General features: G+C 37.3%; 1 protein-coding gene across 5 annotated transcripts in view; it reads right to left on the minus strand.

Annotated features, from left to right (window-relative positions):
• LOC126967631 (disintegrin and metalloproteinase domain-containing protein 10-like) overlaps positions 1-22,875 on the minus strand; it is a 51,359-nt gene that overhangs the window by 26,695 nt on the left and 1,789 nt on the right. The window contains exons 2-6 of one of the 5 annotated variants that reach the window (XM_050812195.1): positions 22,234-22,422; positions 20,909-21,018; positions 15,472-15,591; positions 12,635-12,749; positions 3,334-3,529 (exon numbers count right to left, since the gene is read on the minus strand). In XM_050812195.1, the coding sequence (XP_050668152.1) occupies positions 3,334-3,529; positions 12,635-12,749; positions 15,472-15,591; positions 20,909-21,018; positions 22,234-22,422 (730 nt within the window). Of the gene's footprint in view, positions 1-3,333; positions 3,530-12,634; positions 12,750-15,471; positions 15,593-19,241; positions 20,396-20,908; positions 21,294-22,233; positions 22,423-22,875 lie in introns of those variants that run through there. The other 4 variants (XM_050812196.1, XM_050812198.1, XM_050812197.1 and 1 more) reach the window with 4 other exon arrangements.

Raw genomic sequence — 22,875 nt, forward strand, 5'->3', positions numbered from 1 at the left:
CAACCCCCGCTACCCAAGTCAGGCAGAGGGGGGAATATAATAATAAGTGGACAATAGGGGGTGAGACGTATTTATCGTCACAGGTATTTGTAACAGGTATTAAAATATCACCGGTTGTCACTGTGACAAGATATCAAAAATAACAGTGACAAGTATTAGGAGTATTTTGTAACAACTAGTATTTTGTAACAACTAGTATTTTATAACACCTAGTATTTTAGTAACGACTGTTATTTGAGTAACACCTGTTATTGAACAAGTATTTGATAACAACTAGTATTTTAGTAACAACTGTTACTGAACAAGTATTTAATAACAGCTAGTATTTTAGTAGCAACTGATATTTGAGTAATGTAACCTGTTATTGAACAAATAATTAGGAGTATTTTGTAGGTATTTTTTTAACAGTCTTTTGATACAGCTATAATTGTGTGATTTGTAGGTCTGTTATATTATTTTTATTTCAATAGGTAATAAAATAGTTATGGTTCAACTATTCTTTTAAAATATGTGGGATAAGAAAAACCCTGTTTACTTTTATTGTTTACTGAATATTTTTCTTTTAGACACATTTGTAAATAATAGATACATCACTTTCATACATTTATTTAACATAATATTATTGTTAAGATAAGATAGGTAGGTACCTAATTAAAATATTGAAGTAAATTTCAAATGGAAGACCCTGTCTCTGATATCATTTTTCGTAATCGTATTTATTCACAGTTTTATTGTGCCTACGAGCAGGGAAATACGGCTCACCTCTTCGAAAGAAAAAACCTATATTGGTAATTTGATAGTACCTACTGAATAATATATTTTTATGATGTTTATTTCTACTTTATTGTTGAATTATTCGTATGATAAGGGCACATTTTAATTGTGTACTAGGTAAGGATCACTGTTTAAGCATAGGTAGTATTGAAACATAATGAATACGAAAGTATAATGATTATTTTTATTACATCAAAACTGTAAAAATAATTAATAGGTCTGTACAGCTTTACCTAAACAGAACTTTTGAAAGTTGACAGTTACCACAAGAGAAAGTACTATGTAATACGTATAGATGGCGCCAACAAGTAACACCAAACAACGAAAAATATACGCCTCACTACAGTAGCTAGTATATTATCACAGATAGTATTAAAATAACAGCTAGTATTTTGTAACAGGTATTTGTCGCTGTTACTTTTGAGTCACAGTCACCGTCATACCTAGTATTGCATTTTGCCTACTACGTCTCAACTCTAGTGGACAACTATAGCTTAATTGTACACTTGTACATTAATAAAATTTTTACAAGCTACTTCATTTCTTTTTTTTTTGCGCCCAAACAAGGGAAAGAGCTACCCTCCGGGATATCGACGGTAGGGAGGTGGTTTTTTTTTTTTTTTTTTTTGCGCCCAAGCAAGGGAATGGGCTACCCTCCGGGATAACGACGGGAGGGAGGTGGTGAATGCTCATGCATACCAACGCAGCCTAAGTCTGCGTTGGTTATGTGGGACTCACGTGAAACCTAGGTGCCTACCCACTAAACACCACCTGCAGTTGGCTTTGGGCAGGTGCCCTCTAAGCCTACATCGAAGGCGACCTTCTCATGGGGAGAGAGAGGCGCAAGCGGCACTCCCTATGGAGTTTCCGCTGGGATATTGCACAGAGGGTGCTAGGGAGGTGGTAATGATTGACTAACAATAGGATTATCTAAATAAACATTAATAGCGTGAGGGAAAATAATTGCTTCTGTATTCAGCGCCATCTATCGGAAGCCAACCAAAACCACATATCAAATATATATCAACTTGAACACAGTTGCTTTAGTCTTCCTATTGTAATTAATTTGTGTAGGTCAATCAAAGGGAATGACTGAATATCCTATTTTTTTTTATTTTGTCGTTTAAATAAATTTATATTCTTTTTGGACTTCATATTAATTTCGAGTTTTAGTTTTCTAGATGTCAATATGTGACATTACAAAGCTTTTGACCAACTGTCCCTTGTCACAAAATCTTTCCCCTTTAAGGTACGGACAGACGTGCTCAAAAAAAGCGTGCTTTTAAGTTGTTAGCATGCTCATGCAACTGTTCACATTTGCCAGCAATAAGCATGCTTGCTTAAGCATACTCATAAATAAGCATGCTCAAAGCAAACTTACCGGACAGACGTGCTGCTATTTGGCACCAGGCTCTTGGACAAAATGGATGTACAAAGATATAGTGACAGTGGTATCCATACAGAACTCAATAAAATAATCATAGTCGCCCGCCGCGGATCGAGATCGATAATAGCATGCTAATAAGCAAACCTGTTCAGACGCGCTCGGAGCACGCCCCCTTCTACCCGCGCCTCATGTAGCATGCTCGAAAATCAAACGTCGGTTGATTTTAAAGCAAGCTCTAAATAAGTATGCTCTTACAGTACACACGTGCTACTAATGAGTACATGCTCAATAAAAGCATGCTTTCGTGCTAGTAATGAGCACGTCTGTCCGTACCTTTAACGTGCTACGTAGCTTATGGGTTATAGTAGGTAGTTTATTTTGGTCAATAAAAAAAATGTGAGATCTTAGATTGGGCTGGCTTAAAGTATTTAAGTCAACGCCCTTGCGTTTATCGATTATTTATTAATTTATCCTATAATAAACCGATTTTGTCCGGTACAAGCGACTTTGGTCAGAAATTGGGTATTAATAGATATAATATATTGAAAATTGCTACGATTGAATAGTCAAGGCGTTACCAAGTGCTTAAAAGGTTCAATTTATTATAAATCAAATAATCAATTATTCCTAAACCCCTGTTCCTATCAAGCTATATTTGATAGTAAAACAACTTACCACGGTGCCCCCTCCAACTCGATCATCGCCCCCCACCTGCTTTATAAAATAGGCAATGCTCCTGTGATTCCTCTGGTGTTATAACCTTTCGCTCGTCATTCATAAAACATACATACAAAAATTCCACCCTTTATAATATTACTATAAAAGTATTGTTGACTTGCGGTACGCAGACGTGGTCGCTAACTATGGGCCTGATGAGAAAGCTCATGGTTGCTCAGAGAGCCCAAATGATTGCGAAACTGAAGTGGCAGTGGGCAAGGCACATAGTTCGACGGACAGATGGCCGTTGGGGCAGTAAATTCCTCGCGACCACGTACTGGAAGACGCTGTGTTGGCAGACCCCCACAAGATGGACTGGCGTTCTGGTCAAGATCGCCGGAATACGTTGGATGAAGGCTGCGCAGGACCGATCGTCGTGGAAATCTTTGGGGGAAGCCTTTTTACAGCAGTAGACATCTTCCGGCTCATGATGAAAAGTATTGATAAATTCTTACCTTAGCCCTAAAGTGCGGTTATGGAAGGCATGTCCGGAGAACGCCACACCAAGACACACCTCAGAAAGACGGCGGAGTCTCGAAAACTTCATCAGGTAGCTCCGACCGTCCACCGAGTTTTCTCTTCCGAGGTCTCCAAACACCCGCGTGTTGGTCTCATTCGACGTCAGTACCAGGATGTACTTCACTGAGAAACCTGTAGGAATGAATAAATATCAGTTAGTCGTTGCATAAAAACTGGTGTGTTGATATAAATGGACTGTATTAAAAATTTTGTTGGCGAATTAAATTGAGCCCTCTTTGAGTCCTATATTAATGTGCAAAGTCAGGCTAAAGCTTAGTTTAGAAATTTATTTAAGCAAACTTTACAGCATTTCTATTCTATAAATTAATACTATAAACTATATACATGTATTGCCTTTAACAAAGTTTGGTTAAATTATATTGAAATAATAACGCTGGTAAATAAATGGTTATTATATAAAAAAAGAAGAAGAAGTCCTGAATTATGTGTGCTTGTCCTACATGATTATTTATTAGATATGCGTATAGTGTGTATGAATATGTGTGTGTTACGAGTTGTGAATAGTGTGTACTGTTCAGTCTAATGGGCATCGTTCTCAGCTTGGGAAATGTGCTCGATCACTGAGTTAATAAATATATTCCGGCTGATGAAAAAAATGTCAATATCTTTAAATTTTTTATCGTATAAATTTACTACCCTGCAATTTAATAGTTATTAACAAACAGTTTCTTCTTAAACTAATAAAATGTCCTGTAAAATGCTTACACAGTCGAGAGACTCACATACAATAAATCCTAAGACTTATTTAACAAGTGTTACTGCAACGATAAATAATTCTTCAATAGTATTTTAAATTTATTTTTATTGAGTTTCCATCGGTTGTTCTCCGGCAAACAAAACTCTTTTGCAAAACACAATACCAAAGACCTTTTAATCATTTGAGAATATTACTGGCACATTTAGTGTGTGCATGAAAAAGTTTTTTCCAAATTCAAATTTAAGACATAGTCGTATTTTAACACAACTTACTACTTACTTACAACTTTACGTAGATATATCGTTGTTGATAATTCATATTAACTCAAAATCATTTTTAGATAATTATAGTCGGATTGTCTTATTTCCTTGATATTTTTAGGTCTTGATATCATTATTTAGCGGTCTCTAAAGTGGTTGATAGAACAATAACGGCGAGCAAAATTATAGCACTACTTGAAGAAGGGTTTAGTCAATGTTATGTGTCTCAGAGGCTAAATGTGAGTCGTTCGACTGTCCAGAGGACTTGGCAACTATAAGTAGAGACTGGTTCCTTCAGTAGAAGGCCTAGGTCTGGAAGAAAACGATGCACAGTAACTGAAGATGACCACTCCCTGTTGAATTGAGAAATCGTAAATCTTCTTATGTCAACCTCAAAAAGACTAGAGGAAGTGAGAGGTGTGCAAACCAGCTTATGGACTGTCAGAAGGAGACTTCTCGCTGCCAATATGCAGTCACCGTTCAGGCCGTGGCCCTAAATTGCTACGCGAGCAAAGAGTTGCTAGACTTAGCTTAGTTTGCTTTGAAGAAATAACCCCTTATGGTTTAAGCTCAGTTTTTTTGGACCGTACGGTCTAGTCTAGAACTAGTCTTCATAGAAAACGGCACTTTGAATGCACACCGGTACATATTTTGTCCTGTGCTTCCCCGGAGCGTAAAAAGAATAGGGGAGTCCCAGGCTATCGTAAGAGGCGACTAAGGGCTTTTTAGAAGTTGGAGAGTCAAGCTGCCGTCTTATGACATCAGCACAATCAGGTAGTTGTCCAGTGTAGTGGCTATCCGACGTCCACGTCGCAGACCACCAGCGACCGTCGCGTTTGGCACTACAAGTCAGCAGATTGGGATAGGATGTGTTCCTTTTTTGCATCCTACCCTATTACTAGGCAATACTTGCTTCCCTTCGGAAGATCCTTGTGCCTGCGCTGTTGCAGTAGCCGATGTGTTACTACAGGGTATGGATATTTTTATACCAAGCTCTGTAGTACCAATCGGTGGCGGGTTGGGCGCTGGGCTCAAAGGATCCGCAATGAAAAGTTCTACAGAGGAAATATAACCGTGCCTCCAGATTTCCAATGGATCCAAGCACGTCGTCAAAATCGGCGAGCAGCATTTCAGTTCCCGACCGGAACACGCAATTACTGGTCGTTGTCGAAAGCTGCTCTTGGTAACTCCAACCAGCCGTCCCCGCCGTTGCACATGAGGAATGGAAGTCAGCCGTTGTCCATCCGATCCAAAAAAATGGAGACTGTTCGGATCCGGTATACCTATAGCTGTTACCTCCCTGCTCTCCAAAATCATTGAGAACATAATTAACAGTCAGCTCTTGGTATACCTAAAGGGTCACCAGTTGATCAACGAGCAACAGTACGGCTTTCGCCATGGTCGATCGGCAGGTGATCTTCTGGTATACCTAACAGATAGATGGTCAGCGGCTATCGAAAGCAAGGGGGAAGGCCTGGCAGTTAGCCTGGATATAGCGAAGGCCTTTGATCGTGTGTGGCACAAGGCGCTTCTCTCAAAACTTCTATCATTTGGGCTTCCCGAGAGCTTATGCAAGTGGGTCCCGAACCTCCCTACTGGGCGCACCATACAGGTCGCTATCGACGGTTGGTTTAACGACTGAGTGCCCCAAGACTGTGTGCAGTCTCCCACACTTTCTTCTGGATATTAATGATATGTTGGACACCTCCAACATACATTGCTATGCAGACGACAGCACGGGCGAGGCCGTATACGGGAACGTCTGAGACGGAGAACTTGTGTCTTCTATCGAGGCCTTCTCATGAGAAGGTCGCGGAAAGATTTAAATTGAACCTTGTCTCCAGAAGACCCAATTTTGCGCGTTTACCACTAAAAACACCACATTTGTCGTATCACCGCTCTTCGACAACACTTCCCTTACAGCCTCGCCTAGTATCGGAATACTGTGTCTCGAAATCTCGACCGTTTGCCAACTCCGCGACCATCTGGAAAGCAAAGCCAAATTGGCTTCGACGACACTGGGCGTCATAAATAGAGCACGGCAATACTTCAAGCCGGCCTACATTCTAGCGACCTACAAAGCGCAGCTCCGGCCACATATGGAGTATTGCTATCATCTCAGGTGTTGCTGCTGCAGATGCTTTCGCCAACTTTTTTTCAAGCACATTTTTGCCAGATGTACGTGTACTCGATACAGATGAAGCTTATGGCTTCGATAGAACGTATGACAGCAATTATGTAAACATCTTTCATATTACACCTGATGATGTCATAGGTGGAATCAACAAGTTGAAGCAGAGCAGTTCCGTAGGACCGGATTGTATTCCTCCTGCAGTTCTAAAGCTGGCAAAAAAGAACTTTTGTATGCCTCTTTGTCATATTTTCAATCTTGCCCTGGAATCGGGAGAATATCCGTCCCAATGGAAGTTGTCGAGAGTTACCCCAGTACCAAAAAGCGCTGATAAATCGAAAGTTGAAGAGTACCGTCCTATTGCAGTGTTGTCTTCGCCCGCAAAGGTATTTGAAAGCATTATTCACAACTACATATACGCGCAAGTGGACAAATACATTTGTGGCGAGCAGCATGGTTTTAGACCGAAAAGATCTGTAGACACTAACTTGTTGTCACTAGTTGATTTTATCTCGGAAAAACTGGATCGTGGTTCTCAGGTTGACGTGCTCTACTTTGACTTCCAGAAAGCATTTGACAGGGTCAATAATGACATATTGTTACAAAAACTTAGCGCTATTGGCTTTGCACCGAGACTTCTCCGACTTATCGCAGACTACTTGCGTGACCGTCAACAATATGTCCGGCTTGGTCTGTTCGAATCCAATCATTACCACACGCGATCTGGGGTTAGTCAGGGATCGATACTGGGGCTTCTTCTGTTTCTTTTAATGATAAATGATCTTCCAGATGTGCTTGGTAATTCTCGGTGTCTCCTGTATGCTGATGACCTGAAACTCTTCAAAGAAATCAAATCTGACTCAGATTGCATGGCACTCCAAAATGATGTGCAAGCTGTGTTCCAGTGGAGCTTGAGGAACCGTATGGCATTTAATACGTCCAAATGCTTTGCCATGACTTTCGGTCGAAAGTGGTGCCCAATAGAGTTTGATTATAGAAGTGGTGGTGATTCGATATCTCGACCAGAAACTATCAAAGACCTGGGTGTCACATTCGATCGAAAATTAACCTTCCATGATCATATTACCACTCTGGCCAAGGAATCCTATAGAATTTTAGGCTTTGTTTTGAGGAATTCTGGGGATTTCACATCTGAACCAGTCATAAAGCTTTTATTCGGTGCTTTAGTGCGCAGCAAGCTAGAAACAGCTATGTGTGTGTGGAATCCGCATGAAAGTACTTATGTACTCCTTCTCGAAAAGGTGCAAAAAGCTTTTCTTAGGTACCTTTACAAACGTACGCATGGATACTACCCCTATATGTATCCCACAAAATTTCTTCTGGGTACATTAGGCTACAACACCCTCGAGGTTAGGCGAAAACGATAGCAGCTCACAGTTATGTGCAGAGTTCTCAGAGGTGATATAGATGCGCCGAGTTTGCATGTTGAGCTATGTAGAATCTTTGTACCGGACAATTACTGTTCGAGGCGCAAGCATAGATTGTTCTCAAGTCCGACACATCGTACTGTGGCTCGCAGCAACTCACCTATACCGAGGTCTCTCTCTGCTCTCAACGCTCTTCTCGAAGCCAACCCTGCTTGTGATTTATTTGCGGATGGATGGCAGACGATTTTAACAGAGTGCTTGCGTTTTTGTGAGAGGAATGGATGAACGGTATTTGGATGTTAATTAATTGTTAGTTATTTACAGTAAACTTTGTATTTATTAACTATTATTTGTGTAATATGTCTAGTTTGTAATTAATTCTTACTTTAATATTGTAATTGGCTTACGCCGTTTTATTAAAGTATAAATAAATAAATAAATCTCTGGTCTGGCGTACCCCAGTTGCTCGACTATTTGACCGCGTGCAACGCAGATCAGCTCGAATTGTCGGTGACCGTGCTCTGTGAACGGTTGGATCACTTGGCGGTGCCTAGAGACAGCGCTTCATTGTGGGTCTTCTACCGCATTTATCACTGGGAGTGTTCCGCCTGAAGAAAAGCTGTTTTACCTGATTCCTGCCGCCGAATTCCTTCGCACGACAAGCCACAAGTTAGGATTTCTTCCACACCACCTGGATATGAAGCGGTCCTCCAAAGTGCGGTTTTCAAAGAGCTTTCTTCCACTTACTACAAAGCTTTTGAATGAACTTCCTTGTGCGGTATTTCCGGGACGATACGACATGGGATGACCTTTAAAAAAGAGCGTGCACCTACTATAAAGGCCGGAAACGCTCCTGTGATTCCTCTGGTGTCGCAAGAGAATGTGGGCGGCGGTGCTCACTTAACACCAGATGACCCTTACGCTCGTTTGTCCTCCTTTTCCATAAAAAAAGCTATCACCTGGGTGTGTTACACAGTGAAGTAGGGAAGCTTGTCTACCCAGTTTGATTGCACGTGGTACGTGGTAAATGTAAAAGGGGTTAAAAGCGCTAATTACACTTCACTGAATCTAGTCGTCTGAATTCAGAAGCAACATACAAATAAGGCTGCAAGCTGAACGGGCACCTAGCCAGAATGGGTCTCAGCGAATCAAACCTGTGCAGATTCTGCTCCGAAGCCGCTGAAGAGCCCATACACATCCTTCTGGAATGCGAGGCCATTGCCAGAATAAGGCTGGGGTGTCTCAAAACACCCTCATTAAAAGTAGAGGACGTGCCCTGCCTGACCCTCTGAGGATCCTACGCTTCTTAATAGGTCTAAAGAATACAATTTTGATATCGGCAGACGTTTCCTAGTCAGTAGCTTCGATTTTTCCACAGCTCATTGGTTTTTTTAGACTTTAGAAGTCGAGGGTAGGCGCGCTAGCGCAAACAGGGGGCACAATAGATCCTAGTGTTTCAGTGCATTTAAATCCTCTACTCATAATAAAAAAAAAATACTAATAAGGCGCTTTTCATCACACTGTTCTCAATTTAGTTACTGGATCAGTTACGACTTACAGCGTGACGTAGTCACTCCACACTGGTACGAGGCACTCCTCGTACCTATATGACACGTTCTAGACACCAAAAATTGCCCTTTACCTAGCCCTGGCCGTTAGCTCAATTCAAATAGGAAATTCATATCAATATTTATAATTCAGTTCTTTAATATCCCAACCACTGCTGACAAAAATTATCCCTGCATCTTGTTCGGCTATTAATATTATTCGGGAACACAAAATAAAATTAGATACGTCCTCCACGCATAATGCGATTACACCTTTCTAAATGCCTTTCATACTCGTATTAGGGCTTCTAAATAATTCAGTCAGTCAGAAACCATGCTTATTTCTGAATTTAGGATCCTTGCTTGCTGAATGCGATTATACTTGTCTAAATTCAGTAACGACTGAATTCAGAGGGACTAAATTCAGTGAAGTGTATGTAATAAGCGCTAAAGAAAAGAAAATGTAGTCGCGGTCTATTTTCCGTAACTTGGCGTGTACAAATTACACCAATTTTGAGTGAAGAAGGCTATTGTAATAACATATTGTCAACTTAATAATGAAACTGATCGGATAATAATTATTTTTGCAGTTTCCTGTTATTCGCTTGGAAAATTCTCGGTATTTTCCGAACGCATAATATTCATCATATCCAACAACACATTGCAATACCGTTTCAATTTTCCTTCTGTATCTATATTATGTCATATAGAATTAGTATACAAAAGGCATCGATATGTAATGACCGTAAATACAAGGTTCCATTTAAACATTATAAAGATCTATAAAATATGCAAATTTAAATTTCCAAAGTAGCAGTTAGTTATTTAGATTTGGCCTTTGTTAGATTTAAGAATTAAATACATTGTTTGAAAAAGTGCTTGCAATAGAAAAATAATAAAAGTAGTTTAAAAAAACTAAAAAGCACGCTTTGGTTGAAAAGATATAGTAAAAATTTAAAATGAACATCAATTCCTGCCTTATCGACGATATATGAAAATCTATATATATATAAATTACGTGACACGTTGTTTGTCCGCGATGGACTCCTAAACTAATGAACGGATTTTAATGGGGATTACTTCATGGAGTGCAGTTTGGTCCAACTTGCGAGAAAGGGAAGTTTATGTTTCGATTTGGGACCCATAATTATTTTTATTTCCAATATTTGTTTTGTATGGACATGGAGTCTAAATCGCGCCCAAATGAGTATGCCCAAATTTGTAACCACAAACAAATTTACATACAGGTGAAGCTAATAAAAATAATGTTAGTGTAATAATGGTGTTGTAATTAGGTTAAATATTCCATTTCTATGTAACAACGATTTTATTTGTATATAAATTGGTATGTGATAAAAACTCTAAGATTTACTAACCTTGGGTTTATCAAAATGTCTATTAAGTATATTGTCAAAGCCGTGATATTACAATTGCACTTATGATATCCAATACATAAAATTCTCGTGTCACGGTGTGCGGGACCGAACTCCTCCGAAACGGCTTGACCGATTCTCATGAAATTTTGAGTGCATATTGGGTAGCTCTGAGAATCGTACAACATCTATTTTTCATCCCCATATATGTTAAGGGTGGTCCACATGATTTTTTTTTTAATTTTTTTTGACATTTTGTTTGAAATTGTTTGATTATGAGTCAGCATTAAAAAATACAAACAACTTCAATTTTCACCCATCTACGATCAACAGTTACTTTTGTATCGCGATTTTAATATCGGCAATACAACGTTTGCTGGGTCAGCTAGTATATATATATATATATATATATATATATATATATATATATATATATAATCTGAATCTCGGAAACGGCTCCAACGATTTTCATAAAATTTAGTATACCCCTGTATATTCCGGTGCCGATAGATCGCTAGCTAGCTTTCGATTAAATAAAAAGTAGTTTTATCCGTGTTTTAATGAGAAACTGCTACAATAAAATCCGGAAAGCAGAAGTACCCAGTTCGAATCAAGATGTCCTACCTATTAGTTTTTTTTTGTTCAAGTTTTGTACCTTCTAAAAAATCCGAGCAAGGCTCGGTCGTACCAGGTACTTATAATTATTAAACAGTAGATTGTGAATTGACTTCATTTCTTACAATTTAACGGCCTGGATTTAGTGACATTGTAATGTCATGGGTACACTATAGTGATTTTGTAAGGCAATGATATTTTGACAATTTTACTGGTCGTTAGTAATTTATGAGCCCGGTCTTGATTGGTTCATAAATATAGTTAACGAATTTAAGACATCTTTTGTTTGTCACTGCAAAGAAATCGTTAAAAATATTGGTACTTACTGTCAGAATGCGTTCAGATTACAACGCTATCGATACACTCGATGCGCTTACTAAAAAGATGTATTTTATTACATAACTAGCTGACCCAGCAAACCTTGTATTGCCATATAAAGTACTTAGTAAAAAAATATATAAATTAAAATAATTGGGTTATAAAAATAGATGACGACAGATTTTCGGACTTACTGAATATATCATACATAAAATTGATCGTAATACAATAGTTATTGTATTCGATTACCATCTTGCAACCGTATAGCGGATTTGTGAATGGAACAGAATAATATAAAGAGCGCGATATAAAAATAGTTGTAGATCGTAGAAGGGAGAAAATTTGTAGTTGTATGTATTTTTTTATGCTAAATAATAAAAATTAAAATAAATACAAATCAATATTTAGGGGTGGGTCACCCTTATCATTTAGGGGTATGAAAAATAGATATTGGCCAATTCTCAAACCTACCCGATATGGACAGTAAATTTCATACAAATTCAGCCGTTTCGGAAGAGTTTGGTAACAAACACCGGGACACGAGAATTTTATACATTTGATATCGTTGAGTAGGTCTCACGTGATCAACACCAAAATTATATAAATGTTAAGTGTAGACCTAGCTTTATGGGCAAATGATTCAGATACCGACATTGTTTCCATAAAAATATACAGATTGTATTATATTGTTGACACAACTATAACTGAGTGGACTCCAGTTTTGGAAGACCACTGCCACATCAAGTTTTGCTTTTGTTTCTTTTGTATTAAGTTAAGTAAGTTAAGTATTAGATTAAGCATATATTTTGTTCTCTTTAACTTTTTTGTGTGAATGTGTCAGTTTTTCTTCCGAAATAAATTCATTTTAATTTTTTTTTTTCATATACCAATATTAGCTGGCACGTTATGCTTATCGAAGTCTGCATTTCTGAATATAATATCGGCATGCGCTACAGCGTGCATCATTCTCCTTACCACCTGATTCGGACTGGAGTTGCCTTCCTAAAAAATAATTTTCAATGTTATTACAATAAACAAGAATTAACTCCCCACATCCAGTCTCATTTTGTTTACTGTATTTTTGGATATAAGATCAAATGGGTTTTTTTAAGAACAATTAAATTTTAATACCAGTTATTAAAAATTCACAAACAAGCTAACAAGTAAATTAATTACAGTAAAATTAAATAGAAAAACGTTACAGGAGAGTAACTAAATGTGGGCTAGTGCCTTAATATGGGCTAGTCACAATTATCGAAAACCTACAACTCAAAGACGCAACAAACGACGTTTGTCTATCGCATTCTTTTCCTCTAACATCGCACTCACTCATTCTCGTCAGTTGCACGCAGGGGGGTGCAACTTCCATAAATTGACACATGAAAAAAATTTGCATTTAAAGTGCTGCCACCTATTCTACTAGGTACGCTGCAACTTCACCACGATGGCAATAATTTGACAATTTAACATACATGATAGATGGATAGATGGAGCTAGTGATAGCAAAAAACTCACTTAAATTTCTTATTAGAGACTTGACTATCGTGTTGTAATCATTGAATGTTTCTCCTTATTTAAAGGCGACTGCTGAACTTAATAAATGAATAATAATTTCCACCCACACAAAACAAACATCAATATGCATCCAATACGGTCTACAAGAATAGTAAAAACTATAAACCTAATTAGCGCCATCTAGCGACGGTACGCTAAGAGCGTAAAAATAACGCAGAGCCATCTTTTGGCCCGGGTACACTGATTTTACAAAATAAAAACATGAGTTGCACATCTATATCTAGTATATTATCTATGTTTGCACGTGAGCTGTCGCCAGTGTCGACCATACTTGTGTTGCTGCTGTCAAAAAATTTTCTTCGGTACGTATCAATGTGTTATTTAATTAATGAAAATTAGGTCTAAATACTTAAACTATGTCTTTTATCGCAGAATATAAGTTTAATTTTATGATTTTCGGTTGATTTATTGTTTGCTGTATATGATTTGTAAAGTACACGATCAAGTTGATTTTAGTAAAGAATTTCGAATATGGGCTATGACTATGGTCCTGAATATGGGCTAGCCAGAAAGACATCTAATAGAGGTAGAAGAGCTGCTGTGGCCTCGGTTATAACTTCGTCTCCATATAAAAATGACCTTATTGAAGCAAATAAGAAGAAAATTGAAAAAGATAATAAAACAAAAGATAAGAAACCCAAGCCAAAGAAAAGAAGTATAGGAAATAAGAAAGCCAAGATCAGGGACGTAAGTGAAGGTGAAGAAGATGTCCAATTTGATTCAGATAGTGAACCAGATGCCCCTATAGGAAGAGAGTCTCCTGACACTGCCGATGCAGCGTGTATGTTTTGTCAGGAACTTTTTTCCGAAAACACAGCAGGAGAACTGTGGGTTAGATGTTTAATGTGTCAGCTCTGGGCACATAATGACTGTGCTGGGCCAGAGTTTGACACCTGGATATGTGATTTTTGTAAGTAAATTATGTGATTTCTTCCATCTTCCAAAGTATTTTGATCTCTTATAAGATAAATAATTATAATTGTTATTTTCGTACAAGATATTATAAGTTTCTATTTGTAGCCCATATTTGAGTACCTGTTCCATATTTAGCGTCTATTTTGATATTTTGTTTAATGCTCAATTTAATAATAGGTATATTATAATATTAAGAACATAAGATTGTTACTTAGCTCTTTAAAAATGTATATGTAATTATTTCGACGTCAATAAATGGTTAATTTTTTAATAGTTTTTTATTTTTGAGGCAAAAACAAAATGGTAGCCCATATTTGGTTACTCTCCTCTACACATACTTATTTTGTATTACAAATGCTACGATTTATGTATTATTTCCGACTCCATATTAGTTTTTAAACTTTTGTAACTTAAATTATAATTTTATTTAATTAATTAAACTATCAGACTCAACGTCGATTCAGTTTTGATATTTCGATTGAGTTTTTTTTTAATAATTTATTTATTTTAGCATTTTTATCTAAAGTTGCGTGCGAAAGTAAACCTTTCGCACTCCAACAACAGTTTCATTTAAGAAAAAACTCACGCGCAAATTTAAAATGGGCAAACGGCTTTATTTCAACCGCAACAGGGAGCGCCTAGATACTACTTTTTCCCGCATGAGTATTAAAAAACTTTACCTCTATGCTTTTAAGAAGAAATTACGAATAGACATCTCCACCTGTCACTGTCGACAGTACATAATTTATTTAACTGTAAATTATTGATACCGATACGTAATTATGAATAAAAGCCTTATCAAAATGACGTATTTTGACTATTGGTAGGTACTTACCTATTGTATACCTATGAATACAATAGGTAAGTACCACGGTCTTATGGTATTACATAGAACCCCGAAACGAGATATAAACAAAGTTTTATTTAATTTAATTTTTATTGTTATCATAATAAAATAGTAGTTGGTGAAATGAGACTTAACACCTGATGTCTCAGCGTGAAAAGCGCAATTTTAGTGACGCTCAGAATGTTTGGGTTTTTCAAGAATCCTGAGCGGCACTGCCTTGTTATGTGCAGGGCGTATCAATTACCATCAGCTGAACGTTCTGCTCGTCTCGTCCCTTATTTTCATTAAAAAAACCAGACTGCGTCCGATGGTTCGGTCGTAACGAATACCATCATGTATTTAGACTACTACGGTGGATGTGTATAACCATTCTCCATTCTTACAAACCTTGTCATAAAACTCCTTGTCAGCCAAAAGTAAGAGATCACAAATCCTCGATGTTGGTATGCCAGGGGTGAACGGCGAATACTCGTAATTGTACGAGAAATGCGGAAAACTAAAGGGTGCCTGAAAATTAAATTTATTAAACATAACACAATAAGTACGCGTTAAAAAATTATTTTGATGGATCAGATCCACAAGAAATAATATCTTCCAGTCAATGTAAATATTATTTCAAAAATTCTATAATAACAATTCAGAAAGGGTTGCCAGTGCAAAAAATTGTATTTTCTTCATTAGAAGGAGAAAACCAAATAGAACTCTGTGTAAATATATTTCTACATTGTTTTGCCGCTGATATTACTGTAATAAAAAAACTACAACTAATAAACCGACTTCAAAAACTCGTAAGTATAAAATAATTTAATAGATATTTAATTTAATACACCTTTTATGCAAATCTTATAACATTAATTTTAATAAAATACTAGTATACTAGCTGACCTGGCAAACGTTGTTTTGCCATATAAATTATATATGTAAACCTTCCTTGAGCTTCAACGAATCTATTACAAAAGATTTCATTTAGATCGGTCGCATCGTTTAGGACTTATTTGGGAAAATACAAACATACATTCTCTTTTATATATAGACTAGTGGACCCAACAGACGTTGTCCTGTCGGAAATTTCGGACACACGTCTTAAATATAAAAAATCGGTCCAGCCGTTAGGAGGAGTCCACTAAAATACACTATATGGACGGAATTGAGAATCTAAACCAATGTCAAATACACTGGAACACACAAAAATATCATCAAAATCGGTCTAGCCGTTTTGGAGGTAGTTCAATTGTGAATGTAAACCATTCTTGAATCCACCCGAAGACACACATCAATCTCAAATTCATTGGAACACACAAAAATCTCATCAAAATCGGTCCAGCCGTTCAGGAGGTAGTTCAATTGGGAATCTAAACCATTCTCGAATCCACCTGAAGACACACAGAAAGTTTCAATAAAATCGGTCCAGCCGTCTAGGAGGAGTTCAGTGACATACACACGCACAGAAGAATTATATATATATAAAGATGTATGTGCCAACTATTATATATTATTACTAGCTGACCCAGAAAACGTTGTACTGCCGATATTAAATATGTAAATGGGTGAAAATTTGAAGTTGTGTGTATTTTTTAATGCTGACACAATCAAATAAATTAAAAAAAAAATGTAAAAAAAATTAAAAAACCTTAACATTTAGGGGAATGAAAAATAGATGTTGTCTGATTCTCAGACCTACCCAATATGCACTCAAAATTTCATGAGAATCGGTCAAGCCGTTTCGAAGGAGTTTAACTACAAACACTGCGACATGAGAATTTTATATATTAGATAGGGTTTAAGTCGGTGCTTGCCCGCTTGGGTTGTTTGGTTCTAGACGAAGATATCCCGCTCAAAGTCACGCGTGGCGAGTGTAGGTACATTTGGTTTGGCAACAAATGGCAAACATTCCGCATCAAACTGAAGAAGAATCACGAAAATCGGATCATAAATCTCAGCGTAATACATACAAAAAAATACCGATCGAAATGAGAACCTCCTCCTTTTCGAAGTCGGTTAAAAACAGTATCTCATGGGAAATCGTTGACTAGCCTTTGGGTACCAGGAAACTCTGATAGCGCGCGGTATACCTCAGATCGGCGTGACTTTTGCGCACGCGCAGCGTTCTGACAATTCGTATTATTTGACGTGAATTTATACTTTTTATAATTAGGATGATTTGAGTGAATGTATCTGAAAGCTATTGAAACAAGCTATAAGACCATGCAAAATAAACCATCTTTTAAATAAAATAAGGGTCAGAATTTTATTTACGGAACGAGACGAGCAGGACGCTCAACTGATGGTAATTGATACGCCCTGCCCACTACAATGCAGTGCCTTTCAGGATTCTTGAAAAACCCAAAAACTGAGCGGCACTACAATTGCGCTCGTCACCTTGAGACATAAGATGTTAAGTTTCATATGCCCAGTAATTACACTAGCTACGGCGCCATTCAGACCGAAACACAGTAATGCTTACACATTACTGCTTCACGGCAGAAATAGGCGCCGTTGTGGTACCCATAATCTAGCTGGCATCCCGTGCAAAGGAGCCTCCCACTGGTAAACTTGGTGAAGGAATAGTGTGCCGCACTTCGGTTTTGGTGTATCTGAAAAATCTAGTGCCCTAGGGCACTGCCGATTTCGGAAAGCTAGAACGGAATCTTGTATTATTTTCGAGACCACACTTGTGAGAATGGGATATATATAACCTTGTTCACTCTTATCTCCAGAAAACTGGAATTTGCGCTTTAACCAGTAACTCATGAACGAGTGCTGCTTGTGGTGCCAGGTCAACAAGTTAAATAGTTAAAAAAACAGTGTTATTGTTGGGTGCGATTACTAATAATTATTACAGTAATCACGACCATCCTAACACATACAATGAATTAAAGCTCTAAAGGTTGATGCATCCAATATATGATAATTTATATTTATACAGTTTATTATTTATTACTTCTTATGAAATATTTGCTATTTAAAAAGCTTTTAACTAACACAATTCTTGTATTGTTTTGTATATATGCAGCCCCATTGTAAAATACTCTATTGATTGAAAACAATGACCGTTGAGTTTATTGTATGTTCTCCTTACGAGCTCAACTTTTAGCCGAACATAATATGGTGGATTCAGTAATTTAAAAGAAATATATATAGTGACGATATTAAGCCTAATTGAATATAGTTTATTTGACATTGAAAAAAAAATCCGTTAACACTCTTCTGACTCCTGGCAAATGGATGTAATCTTTGCGTTCTCCTGTAAGTCATAAATCTAAAATATTTTTGGACAGTTGCAGATTTTTTGGGTTAATCATTTGCAATGGATTACTGTTACATTACTGTTGCTATATTTATATAAATCTTCACCAGTTCACCTGAGCCAATGAATAAATTTTGTCACAAGTAAGAAAATTAATTTAATAAGTGATAAGAGAAAAGAGAAAAGAAGAAAGTATAATATATGAGATAGATAAAGATAATCTTAAGGCTGAAGGCTGATGATCGAAAAATAGACGGGAATAAGGAAAATATAACCTTTACCTAAAACGAGATTGTAGAGATTTTAGGTGAAGAAGAAAAAGATAAAATTGAAATTGAATACACAACAGATGATGAAAGGAAGAAAATTGTAAATTATATTGGAGAAAAAGATATAAAAGAGGCAGTTAAATTAAAAAAAATTGATAAACTAATGGATGTAGATGAAGGACACTAAACTGAGAATTCAAAAGAAGATAGTAATTTCAGTGAATTTAATATTAAGGAAAACGAAGGAATAAGCGCGACCAAGAATAAAGAATAGAATGCATTTATTTTAACCATAAAACATAATATTATTCTAGGAATATGTTCAAAAAAATTATGGTAATATTTTATGGGATATGTTGAGAATATAGAATTTGAGGAAGGAGAAAATTACTGTAAGATTTTTGAAAAACCGTCAACGATCCATTGCATTTCGTAAAGTTTGTAGTCCAAAGACAACTAGGTATTGATATAGTGACCATTATTTCTATAGTGAAAAAAGTAAATTTAATTCAACGGAAAATTGCTCTAAAGAATATTACCTGAGTGATGATTCCTACGTGGCTTTTTTAATAAAATAAGTTACTAAAGGGTGTTTTTTTAAGCCCGATATAACTTGAAATTGTAAAAAATAACACAAAAAATTAAATTGTAATCAAAATTTTTTTTTATCCGAAAGATCAATACGTGACATTAACATTTGAAAATGATTTCGGGCATATGGGCACCGCGGCTGTTCTTGACGAAGCGCATTCTGGACGTCCAATTTTGGGCCACTTTTTCGAGCACTGCTGGCCGTATGTCACGAATAACACGAACAATGCTGGCCTCCAAGGCGTCAATTGTTGCTGGTTTATCAGCATAAACCAGTGACTTCACGTAGCCCCACAGGAAATAATCGAGAGGTGTCAAATCGCACGACCTTGGAGGCCAATTGACAGGTCCATTTCTCGAAATCAAGTTATCGCCAAATTTTGATTTCAATAAGTCGATGGTTGCGTTCGCCGTATGGCACGTAGCGCCATCCTGTTGAAACCACATCTCCTCCGGATCAATGTCATCCATATTTTCAAACAAAAAATCATTGATCATGGTGCGGTAACGATCTCCATTGACCGTAACGCGAGCTCCGGCCTCATTTTTGAAGAAATAAGGTCCGATGATGCCACCAGCGTGAAAACCGCACCAAACGGTGCATTTTTCTGGATGTAATGGAGTCTGTATGGTCTCTTGTGGATTGGTCTCACTCCATATGCGGCAATTTTGCTTATTAACAAACCCGTTAAGCCAAAAATGCGCCTCATCGCTGAACACAATTTTGCGATAAAACAACGGGTGAGTTGCCAACTGCTCTAGAGCCCAATCGGCGAAAGAACGACGCATATATTGGTCTCGTGGCTTCAATTCCTGCACCAGCTGGATCTTATACGGGTGTAGGCCGAGATCTTTGCGCAAAATTTTCCACGTAGTGGACGGACAGAGCCCCAATTGCTGCGACCGACGACGAATCGATAAATTTGGATCTTCTTCCACACTTTCGTTTACAGCGGCGATATTCTCTTCACTACGCACATTCCTTCGACGTGTTGGTGTTATTGCATCCTCTAGAGAGTATGTGGTACGAAATCTATCCACAGTTCGACGAATGGCTTGTTCAGATGGACGATTATGTACGCCATAAAAATGACGAAGTCGTCTATAAGTTGCGCGAATCGACGACTGATTTTCAAAGTAAATTTGGATAATTTCGTAGCGTTGTTCAAGCGTGAGTCTATTCATGATGATTTGTCAGAGTATACTGAAACAAATAAAAAAAAATGTTTTATCAAAATTTAATTTTTTGTGTTACTTTTTACAATTTAAAGTTCTATCTAGGTTAAAAAAAACACCCTCTATAATCGAAATTTTGTTCTGAGAAAGAATTTATGTAGTAGCTTTCTACAGGTTAACAGTTCCTAAGAAACAATTTCTTTATTTTTTAAGCGGAAAGGCTATTTTCGTTTTATAATTTTTATTTAATTAAAATATTTATAATATCTTGTTATGTTGTGTAAAAAATTGATAAGCGGCAAAACTGATTTGTTTTTTTATGTAATTTTTATAAACAAGAACATTATAATATTACACAAAGGTTAAGAAAATAAACGACTCCCGACAACTGTCTACAGTTTTAAATATTTTTCTGATATTTGTGAACCTAAATATTAAGATTTAAATCAATCAATGTGTATTAATCAAAGCCTTACAATCAATGTGTATTAATTTCACGTTACTCCTTTTTGACCGTAACATAGAAGTATGTAGGCCTTACCCATTGACGTGGAGGTGTGGATGGTGCTTGTATGTCGTCGTTATCGAACAGGCCAAACACTTTCTTGACATCGTCAATTCCGTATGGGTCAGCATGCAGCGTTCTGTTAGCTAGAAAAGGTAATTTGACTATTCCATTATGCGTGGAATGTTTTTTTTTCATGAAAATAAGGGACGAGACGAGCAGGACGTTCAGCTGACGGCTGTCACTCAGGTCGTTAGACAGTCAATGTCGAAGACGAAACGGTTTGTCATGTAATCCTGAAATGTACAAGAATGGCCGACCAAAAGGCAAATTTCCTCGAAAATGAGAAGTCGCTTCGACAAGTTTGCGATCGTTCCGAGATTTCCAAAAGGAGCTTGGCTGGTAGGGTGACCAGCAAGCCCTGTGAGCAAAATGGACACAATTAAAGAATTTGATTGCAGAACCATACCATACCAAGGATTCCATATTATCTTATTTATTAATACGGCTTTACTCACAATTTATCGTTGTGGGTACCGACTAACTTCGGACCATTCGGAGATCCTTCATCAGGGTGAGTGTAGTGGGTTCGCGTTAACGTCCCGTCTCTTACTGTGGACTTGTGCTCGTACTGCGCGGCTGGACAGGGCAGGCAGCAGCAGCTTGCGAGCACACTTTGTGACTCGCAACCTGCTGCAAGCCATAGAAATCGACCGTCGGCCTAATTATAATAGAGACAAGGTTTGGGCTCAGACACATACTTGAAACAGTGTTATTAAACACATCACGCAGTAAGACCCATAGTGTCGATGATCATATAGTGGACATTGTGAGTGCATTTTGTGTATCAGTGTCAGTGATACCTTGCTCGTCATCACCACCGGCGCCCCCCGCACTTGTCCAGCCGCGCACTACGAGCACAAGTCCGTAGTAAGGGATGGGACGTTATCGCGAACCCACTACACTCACCCTGATGAAGGATCTCCGAATGGTCCGAAGTTAGTCGGTACCCACAACGATAAATTGTGAGTAAAGCCGTATTACTAAATAAGTTAATCATGTTTCACGAAAGTTTTAATAAATTGATTCCATATTATGTTTAAAAAAGGGATGAAACATAGGACCATGTCGGTGCCCTGCTCATAATACAATTTTTCTCCGGGACGCGTGGAGGTATCAAGTTGAAATTAATAACAATTAATATTCTAATTCAAAGTAATCAAAAGATGACTTTAAGTCTAGTTTTTTTTTCACGTCAGCAAATCAAAATGCCCTATGCATTTTTAGTAGGTTTCATTACACAGACAATTTTTAATTTTCCGCCAAATCGTAAAAAAATGTCAAATAAATACATAACATACCCAAATGTAGAACACCATAGAACTGATTATCATCTCCAATGTATCCTTCGGCGGAACCGGAGCTGGGGTCTTCAACCGGAAACCCGTATGCCATCATCACTCCCTTTAAGGAATATTCGCCAGAACTGTCTTCAGAACTGAGTTCAGGATCAAGGAGAATAGTGGAGTTCTTGGTGGTTAGACTTGAAGCTACACATACAAAATATTTTTATATAGAAAGTAATTACTTATAACCATGTTGTTGCCTTGGGTAAGGCAGAACGTGTTTAACAATTGATCAGGCCGGTCCCAGTTACCATCTAACCATTCGTCTCTTAATTATAAAAACTAATACTTAAATAACGAATAAGGCACCCTGCTTCTCCTGTCACCTTACATTTTAAAATTGTTTTTTTTTAATACTAGAAACGGAAGCATTTTTGTGAAAAGCTTCGGTGAACAAATCTTTAAATGCTGGGATTAAAAGTTGGGATATCCATTTGCAAGCATTAATATGATGAATATAGATGTTTGTTTCCGAGTCATGGATGTTTAAATGTATTTATGTATGTTTAAGTAAGTATATTGTATTAAATATATCATTGTCTTGTAACCCATAACACAGACTATATATGCTTAACTTGGGGCAAGATAATTTGTGTA

Source organism: Leptidea sinapis, chromosome 13 (assembly GCF_905404315.1).
Source record: "Leptidea sinapis chromosome 13, ilLepSina1.1, whole genome shotgun sequence".
Lineage (NCBI taxonomy): Eukaryota > Metazoa > Arthropoda > Insecta > Lepidoptera > Pieridae > Leptidea > Leptidea sinapis.